The 21,969-nt window shown below is 37.2% G+C and overlaps 1 protein-coding gene across 3 annotated transcripts in view; it reads right to left on the reverse strand.

Moving 5' to 3' along the window:
* Window positions 1-757: 757 nt before the first annotated feature.
* Window positions 758-21,969, reverse strand: part of GPBP1 (GC-rich promoter binding protein 1) — a 35,371-nt gene continuing 14,159 nt past the window's right edge. For 2 of the 3 annotated variants that reach the window (XM_021534332.3, XM_021534333.2), the window contains exons 4-13: window positions 19,694-19,812; window positions 15,621-15,769; window positions 14,922-15,145; window positions 14,254-14,320; window positions 12,342-12,526; window positions 11,269-11,409; window positions 10,650-10,814; window positions 6,152-6,336; window positions 2,784-2,886; window positions 758-1,687 (exon numbers count right to left, since the gene is read on the reverse strand). In XM_021534332.3, the coding sequence (XP_021390007.1) occupies window positions 1,529-1,687; window positions 2,784-2,886; window positions 6,152-6,336; window positions 10,650-10,814; window positions 11,269-11,409; window positions 12,342-12,526; window positions 14,254-14,320; window positions 14,922-15,145; window positions 15,621-15,769; window positions 19,694-19,746 (1,431 nt within the window). In that variant the 5' untranslated portion in view covers window positions 19,747-19,812 and the 3' untranslated portion in view covers window positions 758-1,528. The remainder of the gene's footprint in view (window positions 1,688-2,783; window positions 2,887-6,151; window positions 6,337-10,649; window positions 10,815-11,268; window positions 11,410-12,341; window positions 12,527-14,253; window positions 14,321-14,921; window positions 15,146-15,620; window positions 15,770-19,693; window positions 19,813-21,969) is intronic. The other variant, XM_077790241.1, reaches the window with a different exon arrangement.

Below are 21,969 nucleotides of genomic sequence, written 5' to 3' on the forward strand. Positions count from 1 at the left end.
TTGAAAAAGAAACATTTTTATCCTCTTAAATTAAGATTAGAAATACACCATGCGAAAATTAACTACATCAACATTTGCAAGCCTCTTCTAATACAAAAACTGACCTCTTGAAAAGAAATATCTGTTTAAATTAACAATAAATAAAAAAGAAAAACATACTGACTAGCCCAAAATTGATGCCACCTTATAAAAAAAGTATTTTCCTAAAGAAATGTGGACAGAATCTTAACTTTATAAGTATTTTTGCTTTCACATTCTAAACTGCAAATAATTTACTTTAAGAAGTGGTAGAATTCAAAAACATCTTGACAGGGAAGTGTCTATACATATATATACACATACATATATATATATATATATATATATATATATATATGTGTGTGTGTGTGTGTGTGTGTGTGTGTGCTGTATTATAAACATATGTGACATCCCCAAGAGCAGTTGTGCTCAGGAATTAATGCTACACAGCTTGAACAACTGTGGAGAATGTTTAAAGAACTAAAATAAACCAAATAAAACTATAAATAACACAATATTGGTTTATAAATGTGAGATCATGAAGAAAAAGTCTGACAAAGAGTAAGCAAAAGAGGTGGTTATTGCAGACATTACTTCTGCTGCTATAAAAGCAGGATCTGGTGATGAAAGTATTTTTACCTTGCAGTGAAATGCACAACTGCATTTCTGCCAGAGTACATGTAATATAAATGCAAACAAACTTAGCTGTTTTAAAAACAATACCCATGATGCTATGCACTTAGACAATACGCTGTAAATCAGTTTATTTCCCACGTAGTGGACAAATCCAGTCAGTGTAATGATTTTTCCACATGTTGAATAGTAAAATCAAACTGCTTATTTTCCCACAGGTCACTGTGAGAATAAGGGTCTTCCTATACCCCTTAAAGCTTTCAATTTAAAAGTTAATTCTAGAAATTTGGAACTGTAACATCAGGGTCTTTGCCATTAACAACAACGACAACACTATAAATGGCTAAAGAGCAGTTATTTGTAGAACAGTTCAACAGCTCAGTTACGGAAAGGAGTTTTAGTGCACTTTGCTCATTTTAGCCAACATGGTACATTGCCCTTTTTGCATACAAAGTGGACTCATTGATTTCCACTGTAAGAAAAAAATTACTTGGCAAGCAAAACACTGTGTCAGGCTGCCCTTTTGTTCCTTATACATTTTAAGACAGAAGCTTTGCAAGACATTACACAATTCTTTGCTTTTATTATTAAGTGAGAAAGTCTGATTTGTAACACTGTCACATTGCTAGACAAAATGCTTCAGTGATGGATGTCAACGCTGGGTCAACACAAGGCCTCATTCTACAACATTCGTTTACAGAGGAATTATAGTGATTTCAACACACCCAACAAAATATTCCTTGCTTCCTTCAGAAAAAAGTCCCATCATTCTTCCTGTAGTGGGCATGTTACTACATAAATTACAACTTTTGTTTTTGAACAAAACATCCCCAAATCTTCATGAGAACAAATGGTTCTACAGGTGTTACAGAAGTCTTCACACATCATCATCATCTGATGTATCACTGCTGCTTGTCTCAGAATCCTCAATCTCCAGAGCAGGTTTGAAAGTGCTGTTTTTCCAGGGGCTAAATTTAAAATTACAGATGAGAGCATTTTTCAAAATGCCGTTTTTCCGAAGACCATTTTTTTGTAACTGAAATGTGAAAACATGACACATTTAGAGAAAGAAATTCCAAACACAACATTGCAACTCAACACTCATTGCATCTTCATCTCCGGCCTACGCTGGATCCACAGCTTTTCCTAAGTACACAGAAAAACTTAACTCCCCTGCGAGCCTTCAATTCTGGCCAGCCACCTGTATCCCAGTGTCTCCAGTCGTGCTGAACTCCTGTAGTCAATGAGAGTTCACCCTGTCCCCACACACCTTGCCCCAGAGATCCTTTCTCCCTAACGGTCTCTCCCTGCAATCCAGTCCCTTTTCCCACAGTGCTGCAAACATCTCTGCTAAGATGGGCAAGGGGCAATAGGGAAGGGGCCCAGAAGAGATGCTGCAGAAAGGAATGGGTATCTCAGCAACTGAAAAGCCAAAGACACTGAAGAAAGGAAACAGCTGATTCTGCAAAAAAGAAAGGAATTACTGCATTTTCAATATCATGCAGAAGGTGCACACTAAGACAAGCACTTGGAAGTTTAATACTCCAATATCAAATTATTATTTCCAACAATATTGGAATTACCAAATCTTCATATTTAGCATCACACGCTGTTCTCCTTTCTGACTTTTTCTCACTGACCCCACCAGGTATACTCAATACTCCTCATTAAAAAAAAAAAAAAAAAAAAAAAAAGAAAGAAGGAAAAATCAAGTCTAGATTACCTTTTCATACTTTGCTACTAGTAAACTAAATGTCTCTCAATTTCCAAAAAAGAAAACACAGCTCTCAGAGTAGCATGGAAACTGCACAAAAACCTTGAAAGAAGACTCTCTTTCCTCAGGCTAAGCTGAGGAGCTTAAAAGCCTGTGCACTTTTACCAGCAACAATACCTAAACAACCCAGAAGTAGCCCTACCTTTCCCTTGATACTTTGTGAATAGGCCTGAGGTATAGTCAGCATTGGTACCAGATTTTTTTAAAGCAACTATACTTCCAAAAGCACAGTACTGAAATAGTAGAGGAACAGCCACAGTAATTTTAAAATGATCAAAATTACTGCAGATCCTCCTCAAAGGTAGGCATCTAGGGTAACCAATTACAGGTTTATAATGGAAAATTAACTTAGTCTTACCTGTTCACTAATGACTTGGAACTCCCTCATCTCATCCTCAGTTAGTGGAGCACATGTTTCATCATTTTCACTGTCTTCCTGCCAGCCCATCTCCTTTAACAACCTTTAAATTAAGAAGGACAACATTAGGAATTTGCTATGCACACTCAAACATTTCAAGCTCTGCCTACATACATGTCTAAAGACCTGTAACAAATGCATTGATTAATCAGCCAATATTTTTTTTTTAAATAAACTCTTATGTAAGTTTGAGTTCCAAGTCTTGCAAAAGGTATGTAAAGCACAGAAGATGAGTTCTCAGGTCCCTCAAAGATGACACTATTCTACCACTGTATGTGGTAAAAACTATACCTTCATTCTAAGGCAAGAGACCTGTGTCAGAACAGTAAGATGTATTTTCTTAACATAATTTAAACTGTTAGTGAAGCAGCAATGTATTCACTCCTCTGAGAACAGTATGAAGAGAAAGACACACTGAGGGACTCTGCAGGTTTTCCTGAATAACAAAGCAGAGCAAAACATGAGGAATATTGGTGGTGTCTCTCGATGGAAACCAAATCAGGATGCAATGGCCTCATGTGGTTTCTTTTTTATACCACATGCTAATGTCAAGAGCCGTGTCAGGCTTCTTCACAACTGAGTCTCAGCCAACAGCACAAGCTGGCATTAAAGCTCAAACAGCTAGGAGTGGATTTTGGGGTACGGGGAAGAAATAAGAAGACTCCTCTCATAACTAAGCTTCAGCTATACAAAGATACAATAATCAGCAAGTTTTGGCCACTTCCTAAAGAAGGATGGCAGTATCTGAGCAGGAAGAAAATGATTTTACGTTTGAAGATGGTGTGAAAACAGGGATTATCTGAGGGTGAAGACATCGTGACATTTAACAATGAAGTTACTATGTTCACTTGCTGCAAAGTTTTTGCCAAAAGGATTAACACCTTCAGATAAACCAGGTATCCTTTGACTTTAAACATTAAAGCAGACTAAAGCTATTTCACAAAAAACGAAGAGGTTTCTATAATGTATGCCAGAGCTGACACTTAAGAGCTAAAAAACAGTGAATATATTAAAACAGTAAGACAAACTCACAGCTGACACCATATACTAGGCACTTAATTTAGGCAGAAATCTGCAAAAAATGTCCTTCAATACAACCCTCCCCGCAAAGAATTCTATACCCCAATACAGTGGATGTGCACTGGGCAAATTTGCAGGTAACCAAATCCACTAAAGACCATTTTTAGAACATAACAAAAGCCTGGAATTGCAGAAGGAGAAAAGCACTACTGTGTTTGAAGAAAAAGTTGATAGGACAGTAACAGAAATGGAAATTGTACCCCTGTTGCATTTGGACCAAATCAGAAAGCGTAACAGGCAGGAACAATCAAATCATCAGGATGCAATAAAAATATATACAAGTAATCCAAAACACAATGTTAAATGCAGTTCAATGATAGTTAAATTTTACTGCAAGCAAGCTTAGACATTACTGCATTCATTGAAGTAAATAGTTACAGAGCTTCTGTTAATATAAGTAAAATTCAGGGTAATAGCTAACTAACTTTAAAGCAACATTCTGTAATGTTAGCAGCACCACTATCTCTTTAAACTGACACCATTCTAGAATGGTTAAAAGTGTGAACTACATAAAAATATTACTTTGGATTACAAACTTGATACCAACAGGATTGCTGCATGTTGGAAACTTCCCCAGCAGGAAGAAAGCCCTTTTGTGCCAAATGTGCCAATACTGTTACTAGGTATGCAAAAGTAACTGGGAACTAAGGTGGTGACCCACAGTGCAAACTACCACAAAAAAGATAACCGTAACACCTGTCTATGTGCATGCTGAACTCACAGCCAAAGCACTGTGACAGTTATGGACACACAGCCTCTCTGGGATACCACAAAAGAAAGACATTTGCCCAGAAATCCTAACAAGGCTATTTAAGGTAATTTGAATTGAAAAACTAGGAGTTCAATTTGACTCCCATCTTCCAGTCAAAAAATCATGAGCCTCTAGTGGCCACAGATTTCACAGACTCCCAGAATATCCTGAGTTGGAAGGCATCTACAAGGAATGTGGCATCCAACTCCTGGTCCTGGACAGAGCAACCCCAAGAATCATATCCTGTGACTGAGAATACTGCCCAAATGCTTCTTGAACTCTGTCAGGCTTAATGTTGTGATCACTTCCCTGGGAATCCTGTTCTAGTGTCCAACTATCCTCTGGATGAAGAACATTCTCTCTTTTCTGAAAGTTGCAAATTTTCTCCCTAAAATGGCAAGGACCATTTTCCAAATGGTTTTGGTATTCCAAATTAATAGTCCCCCATTAGGACAGCAGCAAATGACTTAGAGGTGTTCCTTAAAAGACAATCAGTGTGATCATCCTGGGTGGGCGGCCTACAAAGACATCTGCTCCTTGTTTGCTCCTTAATCCTTATCCAGAGGCCCATAACCATGTCATCAACAGCTGCAAGCTCCATATATTTCACCCCACTCACTAGATACAACAGCACTCCCCCACACTACTGCTGTCTGTGCTGCCTGAGGAGCCTGCCACCATCCACAACATTCCAGTGACAGAACTCATCCCACCTGGTGTCACTTACGGCAGTGATGTTGCTAATGGTGGGAAAAAAGGAACAGAGCAGGATACTTTGTACTCTTCATACTCAGGAGGAGTAAGAGGAAATTAAAGTTTCTTCTACAGGCACTACAAAATGAAGAGCTGTCTAGTCCAATGTATAGACTCTATCACAAATAAAAAAGAAAGTCTGTCTAAACCATAAGAATCTGACAAAAGACTGGGTTGTGATTATCTAGTAGCATCACTCTCATATCTACCAAATGCTAGTGCAGCTGGATTACTGTGATAATAGACTCTTTTCATGAAATTACTTTCTCATCTGTCAGTAAACTGTCTTGTGATATCACTAATTGTGTCAAAAAGTCAGCTACAAAAAGAATTAACTACTTTAATAATGACAAAAAGCTCACTGAAGTTTTATATAAGATGCAGTATTCAAAGTGTTTTTAATACAAACAGCAATTACACACATTGCTCCTCCCAGACACCTAGACCAAAATCCAAGGGGTGACATCACTATGTAGTTTGCTCTATTCTTTATTAAGAAATAAAATTTCTTTACTAAAAATTGGATGTATGTTAGTACACAGGTTTAAGAAACAAAGTATGTCTCATGTTAAATTAGTATCTGCCTAAAAGACAAATTTTACATTACTCAAGAAATACTTTATGTGTTCTCAGTTTTCAGATTCTGACTTCTGAACTAGTAAGAATTTATGAAAATGCTCAGTTACCATGAAGGAACACTCTTTATGTTGTATACAATACATACCTATGCTCTGCCTCAAGTGAGCTGGAAAGAACATTTGCCTGAGGGAAAGCTGAAGACTGAATGATCTGCTGAGGTGTAACTGAAGCATTGCCATTCTCCTGCGGAATCTCATTTTCAAAGTTTCTGTTTATATCTCTCTCACAATGAGGACTGTTGCTGTTATGCAGGCTGAAGAACTCATCATCCTAAATACAAAAATAATTTTACGTTACAAAATGTAAAAGTGAATTCCATCCACAAGTAAATATCCAGAAGTGCTGCAATTCAGTAGCTCTGTTTAGTTTTAATTAAGTTTAAATGGAAAGACTCTACTTCACAGGTAATTCTGTTCACCCTTCTGGCTTTTGCAATACCCTGTATACTACAGAATTCCTAAGATACGCTACTGATTAAGTAATGCAGAAAAAAACTCACATGCTTTTCCCCGAATTTTTTTTTCTGCAAGGTTTTACACATATCTTAAAATTCAAATGTACTTCAGCTGGTCTTCATACCTACAGAAATAACAGGCTATTGAATTTTTATTGTTCCTAATTAAATATCAGAGCTGTATGTGGCAGAAGAAGCCTGAAAGTATATGAGCTCTCAAGTTTACTTAGTCTAAGGATCAGGTAGGTCACAACACCCATATCTCAAACAGCAAATTCTCTGCCATGAATTCAGAAAGACTGCATACTGTTCTTTAAATTCAGACAAGCTTGTTGCAGTTTGATTTAATCTGTGGCTTTTATTAATGTTAGTTAGCCTTTATGCTCCCCCATTTGTCCCCTCACAGTTGGTTTGATCCAAGTTGTTTACCGCAAAAGTTCCTGCCACTTGGCTCCCCAGTTATCTGTTATCTGTTCTCACCTCTCCCTGTTTCCTCCTTATTTCGTTCCATCAATCTGAGTTTGTTTATACCCTTTTGGCTGTCAATCCTGTAACCACCCCCAGTTTCATCCAGAAAGTTCTGTATCAGTCACCCCAGTTTAGCTTTTCTATTTGACCTTGTCCCTACCCCAGTTACATTATCATAGGTTGTTGTAACTGATATCATCCCTCTCTGGTTTATCCCCATAGGGTGAAACAGGTTTGCACCCCTGTCCACCCACCCCCTTTCTAAACTGCTGTAACCTTTGATTTCTTTGGCATTTATTCCTGTACCCACTCAGAGAGCACCTTGTTCTTGCCTCACCTGGGGAAAATAAAGACTCTTTGGGCTCGCAGATAAGCATCCTTCTCTCATCCCTTCACCTCCTCTCAGCGTGTGGAACTACCAAAGCTGCACAACCCACGCAGCAGCACTCAGCACCACCAGGGTGGCAGACGCCGCTCCCCTGGGTGCCTCTCTCGTGGTGGCCACCCGGCCTCACAGGGCAGTGCCGGCCGGCTCATCCCACCTGCCCGAGGCCGCGGCAGGGAGACACCGCACAAGCTCACTTACACACAGGCACTCAACCCCAGCTTCTCAGGCTGTTAAGAACAGCAACTGTATTAGACATTAAATAGTAATCAGGGAGAAAACATTTTTACAAAGCCAGCTGTTCAGGTTCACTCAGAGATTAAAAGTTCTTTAGTCTATAAACATGAGATATTTCTTTCTATTGTACTCATTCAAAAACCTGTTATTCATATTTATGAATGAGCCAAATAGCCTCAGAAGTCTTACCAACTGTAAAAACAAAAAAGAGTATAAAATCCCTAAAGTGGGTATATACCAGCATTACCCATAGCAGGAGGAAATAATGCAATTTTCTGCACCTGTAAGAAATCATACTTCAGAGCACAGGATCAAGACCACCATAATTTCCCTCTCACTCACATATTGTCTGCTTTCAGAAATATTAGAACAGCCAGCAAGATATGAAGAACATATATCCCAGTAAACATATATTCAGCTGTTGCATTATATGCATGAAGTATATGTCACATAATATCACATAATACCACATAATTTACTAAGCAGTTCCAATATATAGGACAAAACAGCTTCTTGCGAGTGTGATTCAGCTGCTGAGTACAATTTGCCTCATTATTTCATAATTCTAAATCTCTAGATGGTTCCTAAGATCTTTCTAATCTCAAATCAAAATATTTGTGTATTTCCTGAACACATGAACAAAGCTATCCCCAATAACCATCTCAGGGCACTCAGTCACAGAACCTAATAAAAAGATGCAGGCTTTTCTTAGCTCATACATACAGCCAAGTTATACAGTCCCGTTACAGCAAATTGCATTTTGCCTGAAAAAGCATCAGAGTCAGAAAAGTCAATCTCACTTTTATGAGCAATGTACACTGGCACTGTTTCCTTTTTAATATCTCAGAGGCCTAATATCATTTCCTCAAAATCACTTATTTATCTGGCAGATTTCTAATTTATGGGATTTTTTGTTTTAATAAGACAATTTAAACCACTCATTTACAGCAAACAGGCTTGTAATCACCTCATTCTGAATAACAGAATACTTATCTTCACTTGGACTATGATAACTTGCTGGTGGCTGGTAGCATTTGACACAAATATTCTCTAGTATCACTCAAGCACTGCATACGTGAATTTAGACTGAAAGAAACCTGATGTGTATCATACATAGCCATTATAGGCCTTCAAGTTCTCAATTAGTACAAAACAGTGGTTTATGCATATATTGAGCTATTGCTCCTATGATTAGACCAAGAATAAAGAACTTCTGGTTACATAAATACTAATTAGAAAGGAAATGGTTTGAGAAGCAGAACCAACTGTTTTGTTTTGTAGGATAACTTAACAGCCAAGGTATGAAACACTGCCCTCCACAAGTCTGTTGGGACCAGGTGAGATTCACACAAGTAGAGAGAAAGCTGACAGCCCACTGAGCCACTTTCCATGATTTATCAGCAGCCCTGGATTATCAGAGAGGTCCCAGGCAACTGGAGGCTGGCAAATGTGACACTCATTTGCAAAAAGTATTGGAAGGAGATTCCAGAGAACTACAGGCATGTCAGACTTGCTGTTGTACCAAGGAAGGTCATGGGGCAGATCACTGTGAGTGCCATCACACACCACATGCATGAGAACTAGGAGATTGGGCCCAGCCAGTAGAGGTTTGGGAAAGACATGTCCTTCTTGATCAACCAGATCTCCTTCTATGACCAGGCAACCTACTAAGTGGATGGAGAAAAGGTTGTGGATGTCTTCTGCCTGAACTTCAATAAAGCCTCTCTTTGACACAGTTTCCCAGAGAATTCTGCAGAAGCTGGCAGCCCATGGCTCAGACAGCTGCACTCTCCACTGGATTAAAACTGCCTAGATGACTGAGCCCAGAGGGTGGTGGTGAGTGGAGCTATCTATATTCAGCTGGTGGCCAATGATGGGTGTGGTTCCCAAGGGTTCAGTACATTGATAAAGTGATCACTTTATCAATTATTTGACAAGTGCACCTCAGTCAGTTTACAGGTGACACCGAAACAGGTGGGAATTCTGATCTGCTATGGTGCAGGAAGTCTCTGCAGAGGGATCTGTACAGGATGGATCAACAGGCTGGATTGAGGTTCAACAAGGTCAAGTGCTAACCCAAACTAGTGCCACAGACTGGGGCAGAGTGGCTGGAAAGGACCTGGGGGAGCTGGCAACAGTGGCTGAACATGAGCCAGGTTGTGCCCAGGTGGCCAAGAAGGCCAATGGCATCCTGGCCTGGATCAGCAATGGTGTGGCAGCAGGACCAGGGCAGGGATTGTCCCCCTGTGCTGGGCACTGGTGAGGCCACACCTTGAGTGCTGTGCCCAGCTCTGACCCTCACTGCAGGAAAGACACTGAGGAGTTGGAGTGAGCCCAGAGAAGGGCAATGGAGCTGGGGAAGGTCTGGAGCACAAGTCCTGTGAGGAGCAGCTGAGGGAGCTGGGGATTTTTATCCTGGAGAAAAGGAGGCTCAGGGGTGACCTTATCACTCTCCACAACTGCCTGAAAGGAGCCTGTGGCCAGGTGGGGGTTAGCCAATACCCACGACAGGACACAAGTTGTGTCAGGGGACATTCAGATTAGACACTAGGAAGACCTTCTTCTCAGAAGGGTTGTCAGGCACTGGAATGGGCTATCCAGGGTAGTGGTAGAGTCACCATCCCTCGAAGTATTTAAAAGACATTTAGATGTGACACTTGAATATACATAGTTTACTTACAGATTTGACAGTACTGTTAATGATTGGACTGGATCTCAAAAGTCTTTTCCAACATAAATTCATGTATGATTACATTAGTTTAGTAAGCCTAATTTATCCTTTTTGTTGTTGCTAAAGACACACAAGTACTTAAGTCATGAACATGCACCAACAGATACTGCAGAAAGACAAGAAGAAACTACAAAGTAGCACTGGAGGAAGAGTAGTACTTGGAACAAGGTTTTTAACTTCATTAAAAGGTAGTTCTTTTCCTTCATCTAGAGATCCAAGACTGCTACTAAACAGCTGTTAACAACAAAATGAAAAGTAGTTTATAGTTTGAAACCTACTGAATCTACAGTAAGTGTGAACAAAATTACCTTCTCTTGCCCATCATGATTCTCATCTTCATGCTCCTCTTCCACTCTATCTCTTTTCAATGCTTTCAAAAATTCACTCTTCTTATCAGTCCGCATTCTTGTCAATTTTGTTAAACGAGGTTGACCAGATTTATCAACAGGGGATGAAGAATTTGATCGATTACACTAGTGCAGGAAGTCAGAAAAAGAAGGAATGTGAGAAGTGTGTTAATTTAGAAATTTTTTAATTAGACAGGTATCTGTTTTTTTCAGGTTTCACATATATTCACAGTCAAAAGCAGAGGGAATATCTGTATTTTGGTATATACAGTTTGTAGATGTAAACCCAGAGATGCAGGTTTATGGAGCACTGCCCAACAGTGGGTCTTCTGAAACATGTAATACTTATAGCAGTTTTGAAGTCTAAAGGTATTACGCTGCATTTGCTAATGTGGGTTTTTATTCCAAATCAAACCTACAAAGGAAACTGCAGTATTTTAAGGCTGGTGATGTGCATTCCATCTTTCCCACACGTTAAGTTAAAAAAAAAATATTTAATACAATTCTGTATAAAATTTACTGCCCATCCTGACTTAAACGAGTAAATGTTTTCTAGATTTAACTATAGCTACTACTTTACCTCTTTCACTGAATTTTGTGTTACAGCAAATGCCTTGACAGTTGATTTCAAAGGACTGAAACTGCCAACACCATATGCAGATTCATGAGGAAATGCATTCCCAAGTTTATTTTCTTTTGCTTGGCTTTTCCACTGTGTGGGCTAGACAGAAGAACAAACAGAGATGTAAAGACTTAACTACAAAAATATTATTTTCATCAATCTTCAGAAAAATGATTAAGCAAAAACAAATCATAACTGCAACCTTAATGTAGTGCAAACATCTGTTTTCTTGTGGAAAAGAGGCCATTTATAAGCAATTCATCTGCTCTGTTTATATAAAAACCAGTGTTTCAAAACAATTAAGATCCTCATACTTGAGGTATTGAAAATTAAATATGGGACTTCAACAGCTGAAAATATTATTTTAGATTCAAAATATTACAGAGTTAAGAACTAATCCATCACATGCTCTCAAGAGCACAGAAAAATTCCTGAAACAAAAAAGTAGAGATGAAGCCAGTAGGAATAGTTCAGATAGCTCAGTTGGTTAGAGCCTGGTGATAGCAATGCAAACGTCATGGGTTTGAAGTCCATATGGACCATTCACTTAAGAGCTGGACTTCATGATTCCTATGGATCCCCTCCAACACAGAATAGTCTGTGATTATGCATTTGGCAAGAGAACAGAATGACACTACTAGGTTATAATGTCATCTCTGTCTATAACTGGGATAAATTCTGAAGGTATTATTATGCTGACTATACCTCTCCACAGCATACCTAATTTTGTTCTATTGAAATCATATATACAAAAGGGACTGTGATTCCATAAGCTAAAAACACCATTTTTACTCTCACCTGTACAGCTGCTGCACTTCTCAAAAGTGGTAGATGACATGCAAAACAGACTAAATTATAATTTAAAAAGAAAAATGCAAAAAAGTTGTCTCTATTAATTTTTGGGATAGCATTTTGCAAGTGTTGCATGATAATCTAGGAACAATATTCTCAGGGATGAAATAAACACATTCAGAATTACAGCATGATTTTTCTAGGCATGTTTTTTTGTAACGCTGGTATCCAATACTCACCTTTGCAGGTGGAGTGACAGGTTTGGGGACTAATCCTTTATAAACACTTGTGCCAGTTCCATTCCTTACTGGCTGTGAGTGAAGACTTCCCACTACTGGGAATCCAGATATCCGCAGTTCTTTTGTACTGCCTTTTTTAATGACCAGCATTCTCTGAGATCTAGATTTAGGATTTAAAGGGTACTCTGGAAGAAAAAAAGAAGTGTATGGATATAGATATATGTGTGTGTGTGTGTGTGTGTGTGTGTGTGTGTGCCTGTGTACACAATGTCACTTGGTTTTACTTCATAAGGTACTGGACAGCCATAAGATCCAGAGCAAATAGACATAAATCAGGAACTTAAATCAGTATTAGTTCCATGAATAGTATACTGTGCAAACCTGGAAAAACACAGGTTCTGTTCCATTTCCTACAATTATAACTTTAAAAATATTTTACTTGGTGATGCAGGAATTGCACTTTTTGAAAGAAAAAATATTTTTCAAAGAAGCCTGCTACACACTTCTAGAGACTGCTGCATAGCAATTCTAAAATCAAAATACTGTTAGTTGTTGATAGTTACTCAAACTTCAAAAGAGTTTATGGCTTTCATATTCCCCATAAGGTTTCCTAAAGAATAATTAGTTATACATCTATTAATAGCTCACTTTAGAGCTCTGCAGTAAGGTTTTATAAACATGAGACAAGATGTGCACTACACATTAGACCATGGCAATGACCAGTTTCTCTAGCTCCATGCTTCAGATAGACATACCAGGACAAAATTTCCACATTCACTGGAGAACAAATTAGGAGACATACAGTCAGCAAACTAGAGAAACTGCCATTTAGCAGTGTTAAGGAACATGCATTAAAAATAGTTCTAAAATTTTTAAGTAAAGAAATATATTTTTTGTACATGTATTCCAACATTAAGAGCCCTTTCAAGGATTATCTCCTCTCCCTGCAAGCAATTCTACTTCATATATCCTTAAAAAACAAGACTCTTATTGAAAGATAGATTATCACATGAAAGCTGCTAACACCACAAAACCAGAAAGCTGTATAATTATTTATGAGGCTGCAAGGTTTACAGCAATTAGATATTTACATTAAGGAGTTGGCCTATATCTAATATTACTTTAGCATGCAAAAAATACTGGTTAAGTATGAGAAAAAGAATCAGCAAATGAAAATACCTTTAAAATCTCAGCATTAGCAGTAATTTAAGTAGACAAGTAAAGTTTTCATGTTTAATTATTTTTTTTAAAGAGAAATGTTCTTATTTTGAGTACATTTACTTTAAAATCCCTGCAACCTAAAGCTACTACCTTCTTAGGGATAAACAACTGACTACATAAAGCCCATTAGAACTGTAAAGTGATAGCCAAACATAATCAGGTAAGGATGAGAAAACAATCTTTACTACAGGTCTGCTCAATGCCCATGCTCAGGGTTATATTTGTCACTAAATAATACACAAACACAACCAACAGCGTAGACATTTGCTTTTAGAAAGAGACCTTAAATCCCTGCAAGCTAACCTACTCTTCCAGCTCTCCCAGGTTTCTCTCCAAATTCTTCCAACATATTTCACAAAGCCTTCAGCTGGCAATCAACATCAGTAATTTAGGTGACCAACCTTCATTGCACTTCCTCTTGAAAATAAAGGTGAAGATTTCTTGACATCTTTACAAAAAAAAGATGTATACTTGTTCTGGGAAAGAGTATTAGTTGTGGCAGCATCAACAGACTAGCTGACTGATACTCATATGGAAGTGTTATCCTTTAACAAAAAGAAACCTACATTGTAAAATATTGAAGTTTTCTCAATCTGTATCTTCATAATTCTAAAAAAAGGCTCATGTTTCAAATAAAACTACTGCAGATCTCTGCCACATTTTTGCATTTAAAAATATCAAAAATACTCACCCCACACACCTGCAGCTAGAGATTTATTCTGGTTTGGTTCCCTCTCATATTCAGGGTTTAAAGATGGCTGAAAGAAAAGTTTTGTCATTATTTAAAAAGTAGCCCTTGAACTCTGGGATGAATGAACTAGAGAATCACAATAACACCAGCAGCATGACCTCTGCTGACAGACTAAACAGCTCCCTCATGAACCAAACAGGACAATGTTCACTTACTTCTCTTTTCCAACAAAGTATGTCAGGCAGCAGCTAATGTCATTACATGACAGCAGCAGAGAAAGCAAAAAACCAGCAATGTATGTTTCTTCAAAGAGTAAGATGACCCTTCCCCTTACATCCTAAGTTAAAGCATGAGTGCTCAGAAGGCCACAGGCATGAAAATTACTTTGTTACTACTTCAGATTCCAGTAAGGTAACTGTGTAGAATTTAATACATACACATACCAGAGCAGATGGGAATCCAACTGTTGTTTCACTTAAATACACGAGTAACAATAATAAACATACAGTGAAAAATCTGGATATAAAATGAGAAACAAGCTATTGGACAAAGTACTAACACTCCCTTACCTATGGAAAATTCCTTACACGATGATCTGACTTGTAATGGACAAAATGGTACTTGCAGACAAAATGAAACCTTTTTAATCATAATTACAATTTACTTACAAAATCCTCAGCCTCAAACTGGTTGGGTACTTCTTTGTCTTCCTTTTTTTGAGTTTCATTATCAAGTACACTGTTTTCATGCAGTCGCTGGCCTTTTCCACAATGAAAGGTGCTGCTTTGAGTGTGGGAACCTCCACCATGGTACCCTCCATGTTGGTTTATATTTTCTGGACCACTTCTGCCTTGTGAGCGCCAACCCTTCCTTTCTTTTCGCCCAAAATGCCCTTGGATTTTTAAATTTTAAGAAATGTAATTACAAACCATTAAAAATAATATTTTACTCTGCAGAATTGTTAAAAAAGTTTAATCACAAGCTCTATACGCTGGGATACGGTAGCACAGGAAGCAAGTTTTCATTTGCATAAGCAGCAGGGAAGGCTCTCACAAAACAATGCCAGAGAGAAAAAATAGCCAGCCAATGCTACAAGTCAATCTTTTTCTGGCTGCTCATTTATATGCTGTTGGCTAGAGTATTAACTCAACATTCTTAATCTATTCAGGAGAGAAATACACCTGGAATCTAATTACTTTAACCAGTCCTTAGCGCTCACATCCTCTCCCAGATCTGTCTTTCCATTACCACTCTTTTACTGCAGAAAAATAATTTAGCACAGATGAGCTATCATCATCAGACTTTCTTCTAGCTAGTGCCTACAAAGAAATGACACAAACATATTCACAGTGTCCTATAAATTATACCTGCATTTGGCCTTCCAGTGTTAGGATCAAACCCTTCCGAAGAACTGTGTCTTCTGCGATATGCTTCATACCGATTCTCTGTCCACGAAAAATTTTCAGAATGTTTCTCAAAATTCAGTGATGACTGCAAAGGAGCATAAGTGGTAGACCTGAGATTTGATTAATAACAACTTAATAATCAGAACTGTAACTTGCACTTTGTTCACGGTATATGTAAATTCATTCCTACAAGAACTTTGAATGACAGACAATTCAGCAGTCCTCACATGCAGAGTTATGTCACTGTCTCTCAGGCTAAATGGAAGCTGCATCTTCTGCTCCAGGACACTGAAACAGCCCTTAAGTCACATGCTTGTGACACAAGGTAGGAACTGTCTTCTTTTTTATGGTAGCAAAACAGAGCACAAGCGACATGTGTTGCAGCAGAAGAAATTTTTTTTTAAACTATAAGAAAGGACAGAAGATCACAATTTGGAAGGTTGAGAAGAAGTCTGGGATCTTAATCTAGATTTTCAGAGAACAAATACAGGCATTCCACAGAAAGCAAGGAATCCCTTCAACCCAAGGCAGCTATACCTAAATAAAGCCTAATTCATTAATCTTGCCATTACAACTTAAAAAGGCAAATACAAGTAGTGATGAAACACTAATAAAATCTAGAATCAGAAGTGTCCAGATTCAAAAAGATACTTCAAGTTTTCAGCTTAAAAGGACACAGAGAAACTTTAAAGAAATAAATCTTTAATATAGCAGAAGAAGTAGTAAACTAAAATCTTGAGAATAACACCAAGAAATCAAATCACATCCTGACTAGAATTCATACCTAAAGGGATTAAACCAAAAAAATATCTTTCTTTACACAACCCATGTCTTCGTTTTAACTTCTCTCTGGGTGTACCTTTAAAATTATTTCCTTCTTTCCACCTAAACCACAGAGGAAATCACACACACAAAAGAAAGATACCCAAAGCTCTATGGAAAATGTTCCTGTAGAGCTAAAGGTGTTGTTCAATATTCACTGCTTAAAATTCAAACTCAAGTAAGTATATATTTAAAAAATCAAGGCAAGTATTTCTAGATTGTCATTTTTAGAAGTCAAATGTACAGGGACTACCCTCCCAATCTGAGACTTGAAACATAAATTACTTGAAAACTCTTCTTGGAGAGAGCAAAACCAGAGGACTGCAAAAACTGTCAAAATAAAACTACTTCAAAAATTACCAATTAATCTAAATATTTAAGTGAAATAAAATCCTTAAATAGATTTTGACTAAGCTGCCAAAAATTTCAGGAAGCACTAGATGTGCCAATCTTAGGTGAAATTTTAGAAGACACTTCACATGTTCATTTACGTACAACATCCTCTTAATATTGCTTTTGGAATTTAACTTTCATTTTTTTATACTAACTTGAAAACAACATTTTCACAAAGTATAACAGACAACATTTTATATATTGTGTTTGAGTTGTACATGCTATAATGAATCTGACACTTATAAACAGTGTGCAAAGATCATGCAGTTTGCATTTTCCCCACTTGATGGAGATACCAGTCTATGAAGTCTCTCAAGGCAAAGATGTCAGCAGGCTTTTTAATCAAAAGGAAATTTATTGGCAACTTCTGTAAGTTGAGAAATTATCTGACTCGGTTCAGACAGTCAAGAAAAAGGGATAGAAATAACATAAACTTTAAGAAATACAGGAAGCCTAACTGCTTAACAAGAAGTAAAAGTGAACTTGTAAAATTAACTTTATCCATCTACAATGCTGCCATACCCATTTCACAGCAATACTTTCTTAAAAGTTCTGCCCATGTCCCAAAATTATTTCACTATTCACACCACCTTTCCATTCCACCTGCCCACCTGCAATACAGCACTGACACAAACACATTAGCTCCACATGAACAAAACCCACTGAGTGACCAATACACACCTATCTAGGTGGATTTTACTGTGTAGTTGACAGAGAGATGAGGAAAGCTTGCTGTTAAACAGAAATCAGCAGCAATAGACGAGACAGATTTCAATCAAGCTATAATCTGTATGTCACATTACAAAGCTCATTTAAAATCACAGTTTCCTGGTAGCAGGTTTCTGTAATTCCAGCCTTGAGCAAGGAAAAACACCTCAGCTACCAAGGGCTCAAGAGGAAAATCAGGGTCCTGTAGGTGTAATCCCTGAAAATTATTACACTTCAGCAATACAAAAATTGACCAAGCTCAGTTTCTAATTCTCAAATGTTTAAAATGTCTAAATGTTGTTGATACCATAGCTTCACCCCAGCTCCATTCTGCACGGAACATGAGACATCTTGCCTTCCTTATTTTCTTCCTCTTCATCTCCATCCCTGTTACCTGCTGCTTTCTTCTGCTTTTTTGATAGCAGAAAATAAGTCTCTTTAGGAAACAGAGGGGACAGGGACTCACAAAACTTGCAACCTGTCTTGTGGAGGAATCACAAGTCTTATTCTGTAAACTAAGAACTACAAACAGACTTTTCAAGCACTTAAAATCCAAATGTGCTGTGTATCAGAATGCTCATCATTGAGGGAGCAGGTAATACAGGGAAATAAGGTGCATTCTAATAATGGCACACATATATTACAACAGAGTTACACATACAACATGGAGTTTTTGAAAGAGAAGAAAATCTAAACTCCATGAGGCAAAGAATCATGGAAGAGAACAGGAAAAATATACTTGCAACAAATTTTCACACAATTCAGAAATGAGGTGACAAATACAACCCATACCTAAGATATATTCTAGTGGTGCTAGAGTACTTCTAGAACTTTGTTTTATCCTGATATATTGGCACATAAAGCATGCAGGTAAAGCTCTTGCAGCAGACTCTAAATATGTAGTAAAGATTGTTTTGCAATTGTGACACATTAACAAATTAAGCTCCAAATACTTTTCCAATTTAAAACATATTACATTGAAAAAAATCAGATCAAAAGAGCTGAAATGCATCAGAAATCACAGAGAATGGAAACAAAGAGACTGATTCTTTATTTAGATTTTCAGACATTATGTGTCCTGGAATAGATAGGCTTTATGTTCCCAAAAACAGCCTATACTAAACAAACAATCTAGCTAGGTCAGGGTAGAAGGGATATAAACAGAGTAATATAAATAAGGACATTCAATGATCTGACAAAAAAAAAAAAAAGTGTTTATGTTTGTGTAGACATACAGAATCAAAACATTAGGAATACAATTAACACTGCCATCTATCTGTGCATTTAACAATACCACAAGCCTACTGCCATAAGTTTCTCAAGGCTAAGCATTTTCCATGGAGATGAAAGATTGCACAAAGTTTATATATTAAAGAAAAGCAAAACAATTCTCATAACAGCAGATACAAATATTGAATTCAAACTGTAATAAAGAAGATAGGTCTACAAATAGGGAAGCAGATAACAGGAGTTTTAATATTCACTGTTGACTCTGCTTCTGCACTTGCACAAATTAAGAAAGAGTAGAAAAAACATTTCTGAGATATATATACTCAAGACTTCCAGGAATATTTACTAATTCTAACAATTAAGATATTATTATTTCCCATTTCAAAGCTGTCCCATTAGTCTAGCTGTAACAGTAGTCTAAATGAAACAACCAGAATGAAGATACCTAACAGTATGAAAGCACCACACTCCACCAGTAGCAACAAGCATTCCATCATCAACTGCAGAGCCATTTCAGAAAGTCTAAAAAAGCATATTTTTAATCACTTGGATCACTTGAAAATAATACTCGTTTAAAATTTACAGGACACAATTAAAAATCAGAAGCAAGAACATCAAGTACATGCTCTATCTTGGTACTTCTATCACAGAACACAATAATTAATTTTAAACGACCGAGAAAGGCAATCCTAAACCTACCACAGCCAAGGCCAGATATGTGCGTCTCTCTACAAACTAAGCTGCTCAAGCAAAAATCTCCACTAGAGTCATCTGTCATCACAGTATTCATGAAGAGATTTGCATTTTTACTGTGATTGAGGTTGCAACATTTAAACTTCCCTAATAATGAGAGTGCTTTTTCGAAGCAATATGAAACATACCTTTGTTGATGATGGTGGAGTAGGAAAATTAAGCCAGGCTGGAGCAAAGTCATGCTGCGCCATTTAGGTCCAGTCTCTCCAAATCAATGAAAAAAGGCTTAGCACCTCATGACAAGTCCCTGTAATCAGAAGAAAATAAATGAGTCCTTTCAGATGCTTATGTTACAAGGGGATTACACTTCTTGTATTCTGTTCAGTATTTCTCTTCTGTTTTCCCATGTAATTTTCCTCACAGATCTGATTTAGAATCTAACTATCATTATCTCATTTAAAGCATCAGAACTGTGTTTTACTACTAAAGTGTCACATCAATAAAATATATCACAGGAATTAGGAAAATATAAATGTAACATTTCTTCCTTTATTTCCTCCTATAAATGGGATGAAGCATCTTGTGTAAGGTCTGATCCAGAATAGTATGGCAAAACTAGCTAGAAATACATTCTAGTACTGAAATACATTCTAGTACTATCTAGAAGGGATTTGGCATGCTATTTTATTAGCTTCCTAGAAGCTGATTTTTTTAAATTAATCCCTAACAGTTAGTCTCAGTGGCCATATGAAAGTTCCTTATGGAAAACCTACATACTTGGGCTCATTGCAAAACTCAGTGTCTCTAGCTTCAATGGAAACAGAGTGTACTCGTCCAAAGTGTCAAAATCCAGTAAAATTCTCTAGTTTGAACACGGTCCAAAGAATGTAATGGTTTACAATTAAAACCCACAAATACTTTTTCTACCCTACACTCTTCTCACAGGTAAGAAAATACTTCTCAATGAGCAAGAGAATGCAAGGTAATGTGAACTATATTAGCCGAAGCTGAACTGTAGCACAGACAAGAAAAAAATTGATTAAACACTTCCTGAATTATATAGGGCAACTGAACTAGCTGCTCTGCAGCTAAGTACTGCAAAATGGTCAATGACTCAAAAATTTTTCAAGTATGATATACAACCTATTAGCAATCTAGCTAGTGAAAACATAATGAACACCCTCACACATTCTATAGGGAGGCCAAATAAATGTGAATTCCACATCTCTGGACCGGAGAGTGCAAATCTGTTATTGAGCACAGTTTAATTAATTTTAATCTACGGCTGCTGTAATGTATTAGTAAGAAATGTGGAATCTGAACTTGCTAACTCATAATTATGGTGTTCTCTGCCCTGAACCAGAATATTGCAGACTACTGCAAATCTCCACCAACAGGCAAGACTGTTCCAGTTTCTAAGTGGAAGTCTAATAGATTTGTTAGATTTAACTTAGTGTAAAACTGTATTTAGTTGACCTGCTGTTTGTTTTTAGCGACGTGAGCTCACCCCTAAGTTTTTGGATACATCCAATACTATAGATAAATTGTAAGGTAGGATGTAAAATTATTTCAGTTAAATACAGACAAGGTTAAAGGTATGCCTCATCCAAATAACTAACTTTAAATTACTCTGCTGAAGTCATTCAACTCCTTCCTACACCAACTTCAACAAAAATACAGAGACTTTTTCTAAGTATTTCCAGTTATATCAAACTAGTAAAATATAAATTAACAAAATTCTGGAGTCAATGAGCCATCACAGAAATGGCTTCTCTTTCTAAAAGGAATCATGTTCATTTTTACTGATATATCCCATTCAGCAACAGTATACAAAAGGGCATATGTTTACAAAAGAACCAACAGATGTTAAATTAAGAAACAACAAATCTGAGCAGATTTCAGATTCACTTAGACACAGTTCTCATCCTCAAGCAGAATAATCATGGTATTTTCAGAAATTATCAAGACACATTTTCAGTACTGAAAGATTAATGCAACAACAACAAAGTCTTCAGACTGAGGCAATTACAGTCTGAAAAATAATGAGTAAGATTAGGCTTACCCCAAGTAAGAATATAAAGATTCCACAAAATATCACCAGTTATTGGTGCATCAGCTATTAAGTACAGGACAGAAAATCCACTAACAATGTAACTTAATAGATTTATCTTACTGTTGTTAGAAAACTAGTCAAGCTTCCTAACATCATTTATGCAACTGTCATGAGAAGAGTTTGTTATTAACTCATAACATACTTACCTTTTATCCTTTGCACAAAAGACTGGGTGATCGATCACCAAGTATCCATGAACTGGAAAAGGTATTTTGCATAAAGACCTCTTCCCACAGCTCACTGACACTGTCTGCCTATTTCTTCATGCAAAATTTTTTCTAGAAGCAGATTCAAACTTTCCTCATTCTCAGCTAAAAAAGCTTTAAAATTTTTTGATAGTGCTGCTCTGTC

This window comes from Lonchura striata, chromosome Z (genome assembly GCF_046129695.1).
Source record: "Lonchura striata isolate bLonStr1 chromosome Z, bLonStr1.mat, whole genome shotgun sequence".
Classification (NCBI taxonomy): Eukaryota; Metazoa; Chordata; class Aves; order Passeriformes; family Estrildidae; genus Lonchura; species Lonchura striata.